At 35.3% G+C, this 17,706-nt stretch overlaps 1 protein-coding gene across 2 annotated transcripts in view; it reads right to left on the bottom strand.

The window, feature by feature from the left end:
• The window catches only part of LOC145266610 (scavenger receptor cysteine-rich domain superfamily protein-like), a 211,122-nt gene that overhangs the window by 34,617 nt on the left and 158,799 nt on the right, over window positions 1-17,706 (bottom strand). For both annotated transcript variants that reach the window (XM_080122515.1, XM_080122516.1), the window contains 3 exons: window positions 15,341-15,479; window positions 11,262-11,446; window positions 668-800 (listed from right to left, as the gene is read on the bottom strand). In XM_080122515.1, coding sequence (XP_079978641.1) covers window positions 668-800; window positions 11,262-11,446; window positions 15,341-15,479 — 457 coding nt within the window. The remainder of the gene's footprint in view (window positions 1-667; window positions 801-11,261; window positions 11,447-15,340; window positions 15,480-17,706) is intronic.

Genomic DNA, 17,706 nt, shown 5'->3' with positions numbered 1-17,706 from the left:
AATTATTATATAAACTAACCTTGAATTGAGATCGATGGTTGATTGGTGATCGTGTCCACTGATAAAGATTTATAATTCAGTGCTTGTCAGCATTATTTAATACAAAAGATTATTGCAGTATTAGGTCAATTAATAAAAAAAAAACTGTTAGTGCGATGGTGTATTCTTATAGACAGTTTTAAAATAGCGAACGACTTTAATAAATCTAAATAGGAAAATAGGTTCAAACTAAAAACTTATACAAAATACCGTTAGAAACCCACCCAGTGTATGTTACCATGGCATAGGCTGACATATATTGAGTGAGTTTCTAATAGTATTTTGTATAATTTTTTAGTTTTAACTCCTTTTCCCAAACTTAACATATTCAACAGAGACCTCGCCGCCATTTGCCTTTTTCAAATATATCGATAAACACTGTATGATTTTCGAACTGAATAAACATTTTACATTAAATAAAAACACTAAATATTTATCCAGTTTGGTAGAAAGTAACTTATCTTGCCTTTGATAACATTTATTTTTTATATATTTGTTTTTTTGACAACTTTTTCGAATCTATGTGAATAGTAAAACAAACCCCGCAACTTTATATAGATATAGAGAGAATATTAGTGCAAACAATGGGGAAGCTTAAGAAAAAATAATTAAAAAAATGAAAACTCACCTGTATCCCAACATCGAACAAAATACCGTGGCATCCTTATCATCCCAGTTGTCTGCAGCAATGGAGACCCACTCTCCATCTTTGAACGTTTCGACTCTCCCTTGACTTTCACCGCCGGAAATGCGAACAAAATCTGAAAGAGAAAACCCAGGTTAAAAAGAAGTAAGTTTATTTTTATAATACTAACGACCATATTGTAGTAAACAGGAAAGCAGTCATACGCTATTGTCTACCAGAGATGTGAAGTTCTTAAAACTAATTGCACATAGACTAGATAAAGTTTAATTTCGAAAGAAACCACAGCTGAAACATGTATGCACATATGTAGCCAATAATGTTTGAATGAATAAAGAAAACTCTACAATAATACAGCTCTACTTGTTGTTGAGCACTATTTTATAAACGCCGGAGTTTCATTGGATTAACATCTCGGAAGCGACAGCTATAAATTGTCAATATTCATTTTAAAATATTATAGTAATGAAGCCCCCTTACGAAAAGTAAAGTTGAGCCCTGTTTAGGGAATTTTTAAAAACAGGTCAATGTAAACGGAAACGCATAATTCCGACTTTCTTGTTGTTGAATACTCTGACTGCTATCCATGAAAGTCCGCCGAATATGTAATTCATATTTTCTTTTTTTGTTTTTTACACGGTGGTCACCACTTATCAAGGCCCGGAAGCCACTCAGGGATAAGGGTTATTGCAAATACAGTACGTTAGTGTGGAGATTTGATGAAGTGTTTACTTAAGGGGGCGGTTCATTAGGAATTTGTTAACGTTGGTCTTGAAGACATCCAAGTTGTAGTCAGGTGGGAAGCAGGCAGACGGAACAGAGTTCCACAGGCGTGCAATTCTAAGAAAGAAGCTTTGTTCATGGAATCCACGTTTTGATTTAGGCACAGATAAAGAGTGGGGGAAATTTTTCACAGTTGATTCAGCTAGACGGGTGCTTTTCGTGAAAGATTAGCGAGGGGGAGACCAGAGATTGGAGTTCAGACGAGCACCTGCCATGAAAATAACGATAAAACAAGGATAGGCTCGCAACGTCTCTTCTGTGGGAGAGAGGTTGCAGGGTAGAGAAAAGGGCACCCCCCACTAAGCCACGAAGTCGATTTTGTACTCTGTCAAGGCAGGATAGGCTGTTTTTAGCAGCTCCTGCCCAGATATGGCAGCAGTATTCCATCCTTGGACATACTTGGCTTTTATATATGTATTTAATTCCCTTTCATTCACGTGCTAGTTGTCGGTAACCTAGAGGGAAGACACTAGCCTGATACGACAAGGTGTTTTTTTTTACTAAGTTCGAATCACTCGACCAGTAATAATTATCACTTCCTACACTGATAATTGCATAAGCATGAAACATTATTTTTTGTATGAAAATTGCTAACACTTATTTCCAATAAAAATACAAGATTTTTAAAGAAGAATTTGGCATAAGGCCGAAATGAGGAATGGGGGAAAAGTCGGTCTTGACTAACTAATGCTGCCTAAGCTAACTTAGCTAAATCCTACTTTCAATCTACTCGCACCATAATCCCTCATTTATACTATACATCCATCAGCGTATACATCCTCCTTCAATTACCAAATACTCATACTATGACTTACCTACTTAAATCCAATGTAATACAATATGTAAAAAGGGGGGGGGCTGTCGTGAATAAAGAAATTAAAAGTGATATTTACAATGAAAAGAAAGGAAACGGTGTTTTTTTTGTTTTTTTTTTTTACATAGGCGTCACCACTTATCAAGGCCGATAGGCCACTCAAGGATAAGGGTTAAAGAGTGTAGAGTAGTCAAAAGGACAATATAGTAATCAATAGTAATGGAAGTTTGGTAAATTTGTTAACTTAAGTGGAACTGCTCATCAGAAACTTGTTCACGTTGGACTTGAAGACAACCATATTATAGACAGCTGGAAAGCAGGAAAACGGAAGACAATTCCACAGGCGTGCAGTTCTAAGAAAGAAGCTTTGATCATGGAATCTATGTTTAGGTTTAGGCACAGATAAAGAGTGGGGAATATTATTGATAATGTTTTCAGCTAGTCTAGTGTTTCTTGTGAAAGTTTGGCGAGGGGGGACCATAGATTGAAGCTCAGTCTTAGTGTTAGTGTTAGTATTAAGACGTCCCCCCCCCTTAGGAAACTGTGGCATATACATGGATTTGCCAGTCGAAAAAGGTGATGCGGGTCCGATCGCTTTATTACTAACACCTCTTACGAAAATATCGCAAGGGAACCCGCATCTCAGGCAAATCACAAGATCTGTCACCTACTTGGGGTAATATGACGTTAGCATGTACAGATATATATATATGCTATGACGTCATATATTCTATGACGTCATATATGACTATAGAAGCTGACGCCATCTGTTATCACGCCATAGAGGGTTACTATCAAGATATGATTTATCCTACTGTAAGTGCCATTGTTTCTTCATACACATCTCTTGGAAATGTAGTATCTCGTGCTCATGGTTGAAGTTGGGATAATTTTAAGAGTGTATACATTTTATTGGGACACCCTTATGGTAATTAATAAAAACTGAAGAAAGTGCTCAATCCTGTTGTAGAGCAAATATGCGTTTCATTTTTTATTACCGTATCTTTCTGTTAAGTTACATTATTGTTTCAGCTACCCGGCCGTTTTTTTGGCCGTCTGTAGCGTCCTCAGACTTTTACAGAAATGTTCGCTATTTTGGGATGAAAGAGTGGATGAGGTAAGGGGGGAGGGTTGCGAGGAGGGCGGAAACAATAATGTAACTTAACAGAAAGATACTGTAATAAAAAATAAAACGTATATATATATATATATATATATATATATATATATATATAAAACGTATATATATATAATTATATATATACGTGTGTATGTATATATAACATATATATATGTATATATATATGTTATGACGTCATATATGTCGTTAGCATATACAGATGTATATGCTATGAAGTCATATATTATATGACGTTATATATGACTATAGAAGCTGATGCCATCTGTTATCACGCCATCGAAGATGACGTCATGTAAGGGGAGAGCCGAAAATGATTCCGTTGCCTGGTTGTAAAATACGCATAAATGATATTTTAATTAATGCAGAATTCTATCTTCTCATCTTCTATATAATAAAATAACTGCGGAAATTTTCATCTTGACAAAGTATCGTAGGTTTGTAACAATGCATCTAGGCTAATAGCCACGATCCTATGCAGCTTTCTGGCCCTGTCGGTGGGGCATTAGAATACACTGACTCCCCCCCCCCCATGCAGAGGGTAAAAGTCTCTCAATAGGGGTCCTGGATATGACCTTAAACTATATCCAGTGGTGAGGCCCCAGCTTGTGGGCTTTGGGGAGTTTGGAGCCACCCTTTAATTACCATTGCTCCCAGGTCCACTCTGACCCGGAGTGGTAGTACCTGTTAGGGTCCCAACTATGGGTTAAATAGAAACCGACTTGAAAACAACAAATATATTCTATTAAAAAATTTTTTTCTTCAAAATCTTTGGATTCGGCATTAAATAACCCGAAAAGGGTTGATATGCCGTAAAACAAAAACAACCAACCAACCAACCTATGTAGCTTTCGAACACCATTTGAGACAAATTGATATTAAAATGCTACATTGCATCCGTCGAGTAACACCATCACAATCGCAACGTCTTTAGAGGAAGGAGTCCCTATTTTTCTCTCTAAATATTAAATATTTAGTCGTACCACCGATATCAGAAGTCATCGGGACTAATTCTACATATTCCACAAATACTGTGATTACACCTATCGTAACAAGCTCATAGATACATAGACATAACATAATCTTTCCAGTATTCTATTTATAAATAATAAAGTATCCTTTTTCAAATTCCGTCCATTCTGATTGGCTGCGCTTTGATATTTCTCATATTCCAGAATCTAGTTATTCGCTAAATAAACGAACACTACGAACATTAAAATATGGCGTCACTAAGAGATATACTTTTGGGCTCGGATTCAAGTTCATTCAATGCATAGTTAAGATTGAACAATAAAATCATTAAACGAACTTAAAATAACCCATTTACTTGCTTTCAATTACAACTTTTAAAATATGATATCCACTATAAGATTCTCACTCATCTTTTCTTAAACACACACACAAAAATCTTCCTCGTCGATGATGACGACGCCTTCGTACAAAACATCAACAAATCTAAGTTCTTTTACCATGAGATACACTGCGTGTACATTGGTGATGTTTCAAAACTACGCATTTCATATGTATTTATATATTGAAGAGCTTAGCTCCCAAATATATGCGACTTTTATATTGAGATTCTTCCTACACACATAAACAATAACAACGCCGACATCTTCTACAACGATTCATCAAAACATCAGCAAGTATGCGTGTACATTGGTGATGTTTCAAAACTACGCATTTCATATATATTGAAATGTTTAGCTTCCGGCTTCTATAAGATTTTTTCCTAAAGACATAAAAAAAAATAACGACCACGTATTCGACAACGACAACGATGACCTCTTCGTCAAAACATCAGCAAAACTGAGTTCTTATTTTATTAAACACACCGTGTGTATGTGTGACCTCCCTTTGATGTAACCTCGTTTTCAAATGTCGTTATAATAATTTTTGAATATTCCTATTTACTTGCCTCCCCACGAGGGCAGAGTTAAACACAAAGTTCATTTACATTGTGGGGAAAATCCAGCTCCCCAAAAAGGGGTACGCTAAATAAGAACAACACTAAAAAGTGTCTTAGTCGTGAAGGATTTCTCCTCCACTGAGCGAGAACAGAAAAGTTAAAGTTTAGCATCAGAATAGATTCTACACTGTGATCTTGGCCCGCTGTGATATTTCAAAACGACGCACTTCATATGTATTTATATATTGAAGAGGTTAGCTCCCAAATATTTGCATTTGTTTATATGCCGAAAGAACAATGCAAAAATTTATTGAACGAAATAAAACGAACTTTTTTTTTGTTGTTAAAAATTTTTTTATCCATGCTGCATATTTCTTTAAATAAAATTCTGTATTTTTTTATCGGAACAAAGCATTAAAAATATACTCGATTGTTTGGAAGCTTAACTCTTCAATATATAAATATATATGTAATGCGTCGTTTTGTGCATGGGCGTCAGTGACCACTATTATACTGGATCGGCAGTGGCTCCCACTAACAACCGTAGTTTAATTGGGTTCTTTTTACAAGTGGAATAGGAGGCATACTTCCACTGAGCAACGCCGGTACACGGATCCTGCTAGTTTATTATAAGCAGAAATAGTGTATGCATAAAACGTAACGTTAAATTCCTTTTTAAAAAATAAAGTAAAAATATGGACAGAAACTGAGACATGCGAGTATTTGTTTTTGTCTAAATAGTTCCCTTCTTGTAAGTAAAAATATACTCGAACTGAGATCGAACTCAAAACCTTAAGACAGTGAGTCAAATACGATAACCATTAGACCAGCTTGACAAGATCGTTAAAAAAGTGCTTTCAAACCTAGTTATTCTTAACACAAGAAAGCTGTCATGTTTCAGGACTGCGCATGCGCAATCGTGAAACAGTTGACAAACCCATAAACATCTGACGACCCCCCCACGTACTAATTTGCTAATTTTGACCACTTAACAGCCCTTGAGAACGAATTAAAAAGTTTTCCACGTGTCTAAATATCATATAAACCAGTTTTCAGTCTGCAGGTCAAAAATTCATTGAGTATATAGGTTGAGAAGTGTCCTTACACACATATCTGTGTAGCTTAATTGCCATATATATGTTTATAACTTACTATATATATATATATATATATATATATATATATATTATTATTATTATTATTATTATTATTATTATTATTATTATTTATTATAATAATTATTAAATACCTACAGATACTAGTGTTTCGTCCTTTCGGGAATCATCAGTGCAGTGTCACGATTAACGTCATTTAAACATTAATTCTTATTAAATGTTTTTAACGTCAGTCAGAGTGATCTAATCATTATATGACGCTCTGCGCATAAAAACTAAGTTGACTCACTTTATTACAATTGAAAGTGCTCAACGATAAGAAACAAGTTTCTTAAAGGGGCTGACATCATTATTTACTCTAATGATTATTAAATACCTACAGACAATAGTGTTTCATCCTGTCGGGAATCATCAGTGCAGGGTGTCTGTAGACTTATGGATTCATCAACCACGCAGTTGAATAGAAAAACAAAACTGATTTTTTTTATTCAGTGATGAAGTCGAAAACATACCCCCTATTAACCCTAACCCTAACCCTAACCCTAATCCTAAGTCAGAATCAAAATGAAGACCCTAAATTTGCTTCCATCTCATTTAACAGAGATGGCAGTTGAGACGATTACCGGGTAACACCAGATGTTCCTGCTAGTTGATCCATATACTGATCAATAGACATAAATCACTAATACCTTTAAGTTCAAGGCGTGGCTCTGAATAGCGACGTTTAACTAAAGTGTAGTATCTGTTATTCAGATGATGCACTTCAATTTCTTGTTCCCTGTCAGTGGAGGAGAAATCCTTCACGACTGAGACAATTTTTTATTTTTGTTCCTTTTCTCCACATTAAAAAAACGACCCTGGTGTCTAACTCTGTCCCGTGGTGAGGCATTGTAAATAGGAACTAACTAGTATTAATTTTTGAGTTGGCCGGACACTGGGTGCATGTCATGGTGACACGGAACTTGTAAAACAGAATCCGTTCCCACAGATGAAATCGTAGATGTTTGACGTAAGCTCGAAACGCGGGGCAGTAGGTTAAACAGGATGAACACAACAGGATATGGGAAGAAGGTAAAGTAATGACGTCACGTTTTGTCGAGCTGGCGAAAACTGAAGTTTTCAAATTTGTCTACGGGAGCCGTGCGAGAGAGACCGTCGATAATGGGAATCTGTCGATGGGAGGTGAATTGGAGACATCGAATTTCATCTGTATACTCTAAATGTTCGGTGATGCAATTGAAAAAAAAAAGCCTATACCAAGATCAAATAGTCTTTCATGATTAAAATCTTATGACGAATTAAGTGGTGGTATTAATTTTGTCTGAGGAAAGTTTACTATAAAATGGAATTGGCATTTGCACAGGGTACCAATAAACAGGAAACATTTTTATTTATTTATTTATTTATTTATTTATTTATTAGTGGAAATCGCTCCAGGTAAGGTATGAAGCCACTTAATGTAAGGAGCTAAAAAATATTACTTCAAGGTCATAAATTAGCCAATGATAAGTGTTATTCCGACCTAGAAAGCAGAAACCTCCGCCCCTGCCCCCACTCTTATCTATCTATTTATTTATATCTATAAAAGTGAACGTGTCTGTGTGTATGTGTGTCCATTTCCCTACGCAATAACTCTGTCAATTTTTAGCCTACAGACTCGAAATTTGATATACAGGATACTGAGATTTAGGAAAATCCATGTGATCGGTTTTCGGTCAGAAATTTGGCGATTAAGGGGTCAAAGTTCAACGATTTGACTTTTGAGAACTCTACCAAACTCCTCCGACAATTTTGGGTCTAAACACTTGAAATTTTAGATATAGGTTCCATGGACATGGATCTAACTTAATAACGTAATTTGAGCCCAAACCAATAAATTTTAAGGGGTCATAATAGAGGTCAAAGTTAAAAAAAAAGTTACCCTTTTTTTTGCTCAGCATACACCTCAAAACACCCGGGCAACGCCAGGCACCCATACTAGTATATTTATAAAAGTGAAGTCTGTGTGTCTGTCTCTGTGTCTGTCTGTGTACATTTCCCTACGCAAAAACTTTGTCAATTTTTACTTTACTGACTTGAAATTTGATATACTGGGTACTGAGATTTGGGAAAATCGATGTGATAGAGTTTCGGCCAGAAATTTGGGTACTAAGGGGCCAAAGTTAAACGATTTGACCTTTGAGAACTCTACCAAACTCCTCCAACAATTTTGGATCTACACACTTGAAATTTTATATATAGGTTCCTTGGACATGGATCTAACTTAATTACTCGATTTGAGCCCAAAATAATAAATGTTAAGGGGTCATAATAGGGGTCAAAGATAAAAAATTGACTTTTTTTTTTTTGCTCAGCATACACCTCCAAATCTACCAAAATTTTCCGACAATTTTGGGTCTAATCACTTAAAATTTGAGATATATGTACCTTGGACATGGATCTAACTTAATAACGTGATTTGAGCCCAAAACAATAAATATTAAGGGGTCATAATAGGGGTCAGTTAAAAAAATTGACCGCTTTTATTATTTTTTTGCTCAACATACACCTCCAAATACCCGGGCAACGCCGGGCTGAAATGCTATTTTACCATAAAGTAAACAGGAAAGCAAATATTTTGTATTTATTTTTTGTATTTTTTAAATTTTATTTTAGTGGAAATCGGTCTAGGTAAGGTATGAAGCCACTTAATGTAAGGAGCTAAAAACCATTACTTTAAGGTCATAAATTAGTCAATGATAAGTGTTGGATGGAAAGATTCCGATGTAGAAAGCAGAAATCAACCCTCCATTCCCATCGCTAATAAAATCGCAGACTTTAAGAATAAGATAACAAAGAATAGCAATTGTTGTGAAGCTGTTGAAAATAAACCGAAGGTCTACTTTCTATTCTTTTTAACTCTCTCTTTCAACTCCTTTTTATTATACAAATTAAAAATGAAAATGACATTCTGGGCTTGAAATAGGAGTATTTAGGGATCCTCATTCATTTCTGAGCAATATCTTGTCTGCTATTATCATATATTCAGTAAATGTATTTAAACAATTTCGTTGCGCGGGGCAGTTAGGCAATGCTGCTGTAAGGAAACCTTGAATATCACTAAAAGTGAAATAACTATCTCCAAGATCTGTTCTTACGTCACACATTGTAACGGAGCAGTGCACTCTTATTGTAATAGAGCTCGTATGAGAAAATCAGCAGCAGCCTATGTAAGCTGGCTAGCAAATATATTGGCAGCAGCAGCAGCCGTCTTAGTACATTAAGCAAGTGTGCACGCGCTGACATCATAGGAAGCAGAGGAATAGAAAGCATGTTGATGCAAGTAGACACATCCGCGATAATGTCGATGCAGGAAAAAAAAGGCAGTGAAGTGCTTTGTCGGAAATTACTGGAATAAATGCTCTACTGTGTAGGAGTGGGATTTTGCTGCTTGTGGGTTTGTCGGAGGTATTTACGTCGAGGGGGTACAAGGGTTTGCAGTTCGTCGGAATACTTGTAAAACAGACAGAGGGATCCAACATTTCGTCGATGGGACAGCAGTTGAAGCCTAGCTGACAGTGCGGGAAATATCAGGTTGGCGACTCTCTTTTGAACCCTGTCCAGGAGCGAGAGACAAGTAGCAGATGCACCAGCCCAAAAGTGACAACAATACTCGATACATGGGCAAATTGTGGCCTTGTAGAGGTACAGGATACTTTCAAACGTAAGTAACTTTCTAGCACGGTAAAGAGAGCCCATTTTCTTTGCAGCAGCCTTGGCAATTCCCTCAATGTATCTATTCCAAGTTATGTTCCCCGGGAACGTTAAACCGAGGAGATTAAACAAAGTACTTTTAGGTAATATATCATTAGCCATGGATATTAGTGGTGTAAAAGGGTTTTTTTTTTTAATTTTTTTACAAAGGCATCACTACATTATCAAGGCCAAGAGGCCACTCAAGGATAAGGGTTAAAGAGTGTACAGTAGAAATTGGACAATATAGTAATCATTAGTAATGAAAATTCGGTAAATTTGATAACTTATATGGAACAGCTCATCAAGAACTTGTTTACGTTAGACTTGAACACAACCATATTGTAGTCAGCCGGAAAGCAGGAAAACGGAAGACAATTCCACAGGCGTGCAGTTCTAAGAAAGAAGCTTTATTCATGGAATCTACGTTTAGGTTTAGGCACAGATAAAGAGTGGGGGGAATTATTGATAGTGTTTTCAGCTAGACGAGTGTTTCTTGTGAAAGTTTGGCGAGGGGAGGGGACCATAGACTGAAGCTCAGTCGAACACTTTCCATGAAAATAACGATACATCAGAGACAAACTCGCAAAATCTCTTCTATGAGATAGAGGTTGCAAGGAAGAGAAAAGGACATCTCCTACGAGGCTACGAAGTCTATTTTGAATTCTATCAAGGCAGGACAAGTCCTTTCTAGCAGCTTCTTGTAGTTATTAAAGGAGAAAAGCTTAGTCTTGCCTGCATTGAGTGTTACCATCCATTTTTGTCCGCCATTCCACTACAGATTGGACGTCTTCCTCTAGAGTTTCCGCGTTGCCTTAGATACGCGTTCATTGAAATCGAAACCAAAACACAAGAAAAACACAGTTTCATGCTTGAAGTATGGTTGAACTGCGGAAAGGAGTGTGAATTTTATTAAATTCAAGCTGGTTTCCATGACAACAATGTTTTTGATGGATAAGATGCAAGCAAAGGTGGTCGGACGGTCTACAGGGTTTTATAACTGTATAGATATACGACTGTAAAATTCAGTTACCATAAAAAATCATTGTTTTTATTTCAAGGAAAATGCTACATGGAAATTAACTAACCATCTGAACATTGAACTCCTGCAATGATTTCTGAAGCCGGTTTTTGCGGGTCTTCTGTCGTTTCACCCCATTCGGAATGAGCGCATTCGTCCAAACTGGTCTCGTTGCCGTTACAGTTCACATTCGACAACCAGATGATGCTGCGTCGGTTGTATATCTCTGAAGAAGGGATGGCGCTTCCCCCACTGAAACATAGTAAAATACATCAAAAATAAAAACAAAACAAAGCAAAAAAAACAAAAAAAAAACAAACACCTTTAAATAAATGTGTTATGTTCTTTTTAAGCTATTATATAAAAGGGTAAACGTCAGTATGTATGTTTGTTTGTTTGTTTGTTTGTTTGTTTGTATTTCTCGCTAAAATTATGTTATATAAAGGGTAAGTGTCAGTGTCATAAAAACCACCTGGCAAATATACTCGGTGAATCACGTGCAAGAGATTCAAACAATGGCATTTAAAGGGACTCCAGAATCTTGAAAAAGATCTCTCGGCTGGAATATCTAAGTTAGTTCGTGGATGTTTGGCATCCGGTAGGATGCGCCATCACCAGCTTTAGGAAACTGGTAAGAAAATTAAATAAAAAGATTCAGAATTTTAATTTTTCACACACGCGCGCGCGCACGCATAGACACGCGCGAGCGCGTGAACACACACACACACACACACACGAAAGGGTGGAACATTAGTGTCTGTAGGTATTAAAAAAATTACTATAGCAATAATTATGTCAGCCCCTTTAATATGTCGATTCTTATTGTTGAGCACTTTATGGTGAAACGTACTAGGTCGTTCACTGAAGCTGATGTTCTACTCGTAAAATCACTCCCGCTGTCTTGACGTTTAGGTTTATACAAATGTTAATTTCAACGGTTTTTCTCGCAGTTTACGTTGGCCACGTGGTTCGTACCTTGCTAATGAAGTCAGAGATGGCTTCGTAGCTGGGTTCGAATCTCCCGACTATCTGTAATCGCAACTCCCTGCACTGATGATTTCCGAAAGGATAAAACACTAGTGCCTGTAGGTATTAAATATATACATACATACATACATATATATATATATATTGAATTATAATTTAATATATATATATATATATATATATATATATATATATATATGTATGTATGTATGTATGTATGTATATAGTCTTTGAAGTTTTTAACCTTTACAACTATACAAAAAAATAAAAAAAATATTTTTATCATTCGTTATCTATATATATATCGCGATGTCTCCGTTCAGTCTCGAAAGACAAAGGATACACCCTGTAGGGGCAGTTGTGCATGCTATTGTGAGGCAAGAGTTGTGCAATCCGCAATATATATGTCTGTAAGTGTGTGTGTATATATATATATATATATATATATATATATATATATATATATATTAATCTACTATATACCATTTGTGTAAACAAATCGAGTTTAGGCATTTGGACAATGTCAAAACATCGTTAATTCACTACCCTCACAGCAGCAGCCGAAAAGCATAATGGTGAATGTCGTTTGGACGGTCGGTTTCGATCATGGCTTGAGGTAGTTGCTTGTCTAGTCGCACTGATGAGCTGGGCTACAGCGAAACAGTACTGTATGTGGATGACTATATATATATATATGACATGAATAGATTAGCCAAATTAATCAAGAGTAGGAAACTAGATCTAATATCTGTAAAAAAATTGTTCTTGTGATTAAGGGGGTGGTGTTTGATCAACACTACTCGGGAGCTATGATTTAATATACTGGTTTGTTTTTAAATCCTCGAAACAGTGTTTCATGGTAAAAAACTGATGATCCCTTAAATTAACGTTAGAACTATAGTGAATTCAAAAGAGGAAGTTGATGCAGTGATTGCAGGTGATTAAATGACTTACTGACTAAATAGTTTTCTAACAAATGATAAAAAATATAAAAATTAAGATTTTATACAGTTTTAAAGGTTAAAAAACTTTCAAGAATATATATATATTTATATATATATATATATTTATTGATATATATATATATATGTATGTATATATATATATATATATATATATATATATATATATATAAATATATATAAGGTATTGTGGCTGTAAGGATTCATTTGCTATAGACGGACAAGTCGCTTTGGAAATTCACTCAGGTTTTGCATCGGTATGTTTCTGAAAATAGATGATCAAAATAATCTGATGAAAAAAGAAACAAGCGATTTTAGCCAAAGTGAACACCTTTATACAGCCTAACATCACAAGTGCATTTGAGAAGTTTTATCACCGCACAAGCAGAAGAGCCCGGCATATAAAATCAACAGTAGGTTCTTTGATATGACAGGGGCGCGTTTGGAATGGATTTTTCTGTTTAGAACACAATTGAACCATGATGCTTGACTTTTGCGTTTTAAACTTTAATTCAAGCCATTATATAAAAAATAATTTTATAAAATCCACTGTAGGTTCTCTACAGTGCAATGTAGACTACAATGTATTGTGGACTAAGTCACTGTGGAGAGGCATGCGAAGCTTTCTCCTGGTGCACTGTGGTGGGTCCCCGATTAGAGCAGGTAATCAATCAATTTGTTTTAAAAATTGGCGATTTCAATATTTCTCTTATGTAATATCTCCCCTCTTTTGGAAATAGGGTACAATTGTGAATATCTCCAGTATCAAATAATCCTTATACACTGTGAAATTTACTTTATCTACGAAAATCAAAGAGGGGAGATATAACATATGAGAAATATTTGGAATCAAGTCTCCCCTTGCTGTTATTTAAGATCATTTCAAACCATAGCAGCAAGTTTTAGTCTCACCTCCATCAAGGCCATAGATTTTAGGGAAATATCAGATATTTTGTAATTTATATGCAAAATTAGGAAAACAAATGACTATGATTGAAACATGTTATGGCTGTAAAAAGTGCCAAAAAAACAGGTTTCAGATGATGGATGATCTCTTTCATGTGCGACCTTAAACGTCACATAGTTTACCACATAATTCAGGTAATTACCTTTCCAACGAGTCTTCATTTGTTTAATTCTGATCAATAGTCACTGAGATTTGGAACTTATAAAATTGCCAATAAAAGGTGGTATAGACGATCATAGACCATACGAAAATGAAAGGGAAACAGTGTTAGAATCCTACCCATATCGGGAAGGAAACTATGTGTATGTATGGGAAGGTTGGGTTGTTCAATGTCTATATATATACACTTTTAAAAAATACGCTAAATAAATTTGTACACTTTTTTTTCTCTAAACTTATTCATTTTGTTTAAATTATTTAAAGATTAAGGAAAAACGGTTAACCAGGATCTGTTTTGATATTTTGTTCTTTGATAATTTTTTTCCCCATACTAGGGGCTAAATGGTAGAAGCCCTTTCTTTGCATAATAGTATTAGTGTTTAATATTAGTGCTGACGCTAAAAGTCTTCTTTTAGCTCTATCTATCACGAATTTTATAATTTTCGCATGATATAAATCAAATGAATGATCGTGTTCTGCACAATAGCAAAAGAGTGCATTTAGGGCGTTACCATTCCTTATATCTCTTCTGTGTTCGTAATATATATATATATATATATATATATATATATATATATATATATATATATATATATATATATATATATATATATGGATATACCTATACTGATAGCCTTATTGAATATTGAAATGCTCATATTTTTGGTTCTATGGGTTGAAGCTACAAGAAAATTTGCAGGCTTTTTGAAGATCATAATACTATTATATCGTTAAATTTTATGACAATTAGTAAAAAAGAATTTATATTTTCAAACCAATAAAATGTATCCAAATTTGCCTATATTTGTTTATATAGTGTCCTGGTAGACTAGCTTTAATTTTTCTGCTTTGGAATGAATTTTGCTTAGTTTTTTTTTTTTTTTTTTTGCTTGGTTTTGCTTTGCCAAGCCACTAATGTGTGTGTGTGTGTGTGTGTGTGTGTGTGTGTGTGTGTGTGTGTGTGTGTGTGTGTGAAGAGAGAGAGAGACAGACAGACAGACTGACTGACAGACAGACAGAGGGAGACAGCGACAGACAGACAGACAGAAAATATTACGTTTACAAGCTTACCCATATCCGAGGCTGCGACAGAAGACAGTGGCGTCCTTATCGTCCCATCCTGTATTGCCGATGGAGCCCCATTCTCCATTATGTAATATATCGGGTCGTCCCCGGCCAAAGTCACCGCTAATCATACCTCGGGTGAAAGCTGAAAACCCAACACAAACGTATCACATTAGTATTATTAACGTATCACATTAGTATTATTAACGTATAACAATAGTATTATTAACGTATCACAATAGTAATATAAACGTATCACAATAGTATTATCAACGTATCACAATAGTATTATTAACGTATCACAATAGTATTATAAACGTATCACAATAGTATTATTAACGTATCACAATAGTATTATTAACGTATCACAATAGTATTATCAACGTATCACTATAGTATTATTAACGTATCACAATAGTATTATTAACGTATCACAATAGTATTATTAACGTATCACAATAGTATTATCATCGTATCACAATAGTATTATTAACGTATCACAATAGTATTATCAACGTATCACAATAGTATTATTAACGTATCACAATAGTATTATAAACGTATCACAATAGTATTATTAACGTATCACAATAGTATTATTAACGTATCACAATAGTATTATTAACGTATCACAATAGTATTATTAACGTATCACAATAGTATTATAAATGTATCACAATAGTATCATAAACGTATCACAATAGTATTATTAACGTATCACAATAGTATTATTAACGTATCACAATAGTATTATTAACGTATCACATTAGTAATATAAACGAGCCAACACACAAAAAAACTTTATCGATCATCTTTTGGAAAATACCAGAATGTCAGTATTTATGTTACGTTGTGAGGAGGGTATAAGGTCCATATATATATATATATATATATATATATATATATATATATATATATATATATATATATATATATATATATATATATATGCAAGGCGCTGTATATAAAGTGCGTTGGGTAAATATATGACGAGTTGTGTATATACTGAAGTTTCTTCGTGTCGTCTAATGTTCATAAATCCGTGTGTGTGTGTGTGTGTGTGTGTGTGTGTGTGTGTGTGTGTGTGTGTGTGTGTGTGTGTGGGTGAAGGGTTACAGGACATTTATAATACGGATAACACAAAGAGAACGGAACATAGTTCTGGATTGTTATGCATCATACCAATAAAGAAATCATACCTTTGTTCATCCGGATATTTGTTGATGAAACTTCCAAAAGCTGAAATGAACATTTCTTCCAAAGAACGACCCTGTTTCCAACACTCTAACTCTTTTCATCCGTCTAGATTTCTATCTCTAGCTCCGTCTCCTCTGTATATCTCTTCTTTTGTATATATTCAAAATAATTCTTGCTGTACCATAATGTGCGGCAACGTGGCGTAGACAGCAATAGCTGCAGTGAAATAGAGAGAGGAGCAGTAGGAGGTAGCAGGACTAGTGACGTCACGAGGAGATAGCAGCAGCAGTATGACAGAGAGAGTGGAGTGGAAAAGGCGTGGCGACGTGAACTGCAGGAACAGAAAGCAGACGACAATGATACCCTGCTAGCCGGTGACAGCTCTGTCAAAATTTGTTATCTAAATATGAAGGACAGACAGGAAATAAAAATTTCTCGCGAAAAAAGTTCAAAGTATTTCTCACAGAAGAGGTGTTGCGAGTTTGTCTATGCTTTATCGTTATTTTCATGGCAAGTGCTCGGCTGAGCTCCATTCTATGGTCCCCCTCGCCAAACTTTCACAAGAAACACCCGTCTAGCAGAAAAACACTATCACTAATCCCCCTCCCACTCTTTATTTGTGCCTAAACATAAACGTAGATTCCATGAGCAAAGCTTCTTTCTTAGAACTGCACGCCTATGGAATTGTCTTCCGTTTTCCTGCTTTCCAGCTGACTACAATATGGTTGTTTTCAAGTCTAACGTAAACAAGTTTTTGATGAGCCGTTCCATATAAGTTAATAAATTTACCGAATCTCCATTATTAACAGTTACTATATATCGTCCAATTTCTACTGTACACTCTGTAACCCTTATTCTTGAGTGGCCTCTTGGCCTTGATAAGTGGTGATGCCTGTGTAAAAGAAAATTTCTTTGATTTGTTTGGCACTTCGATGGGGTCGACAGACGAGAGGAAGAACGAAATGAGAACGCCTTCTGTAGCATTACATTGCTATGACATCATTCAACTCACATCTTTCGACTTTTTGAATCACGTTTTACCATCGTTTAGGAACATATTTTGTTTATCATCGCATTCCTTCCTTGTTATTGTTAACTAAACTATTTTACTAAACATTCCTTTGTTTCAATGACATTCTTTCTGTGTACCTTTTTCTATACCACAGTCACCAAAA

The sequence above is a fragment of the Euprymna scolopes genome, chromosome 41 (assembly GCF_053919585.1).
Source record: "Euprymna scolopes isolate OS-2025 chromosome 41, ASM5391958v1, whole genome shotgun sequence".
In the NCBI taxonomy this organism is placed as follows: Eukaryota; Metazoa; Mollusca; class Cephalopoda; order Sepiida; family Sepiolidae; genus Euprymna; species Euprymna scolopes.
Note: the sequence above shows the minus strand (reverse complement) of the source record. Positions and strands in the feature narration are given on the sequence as shown.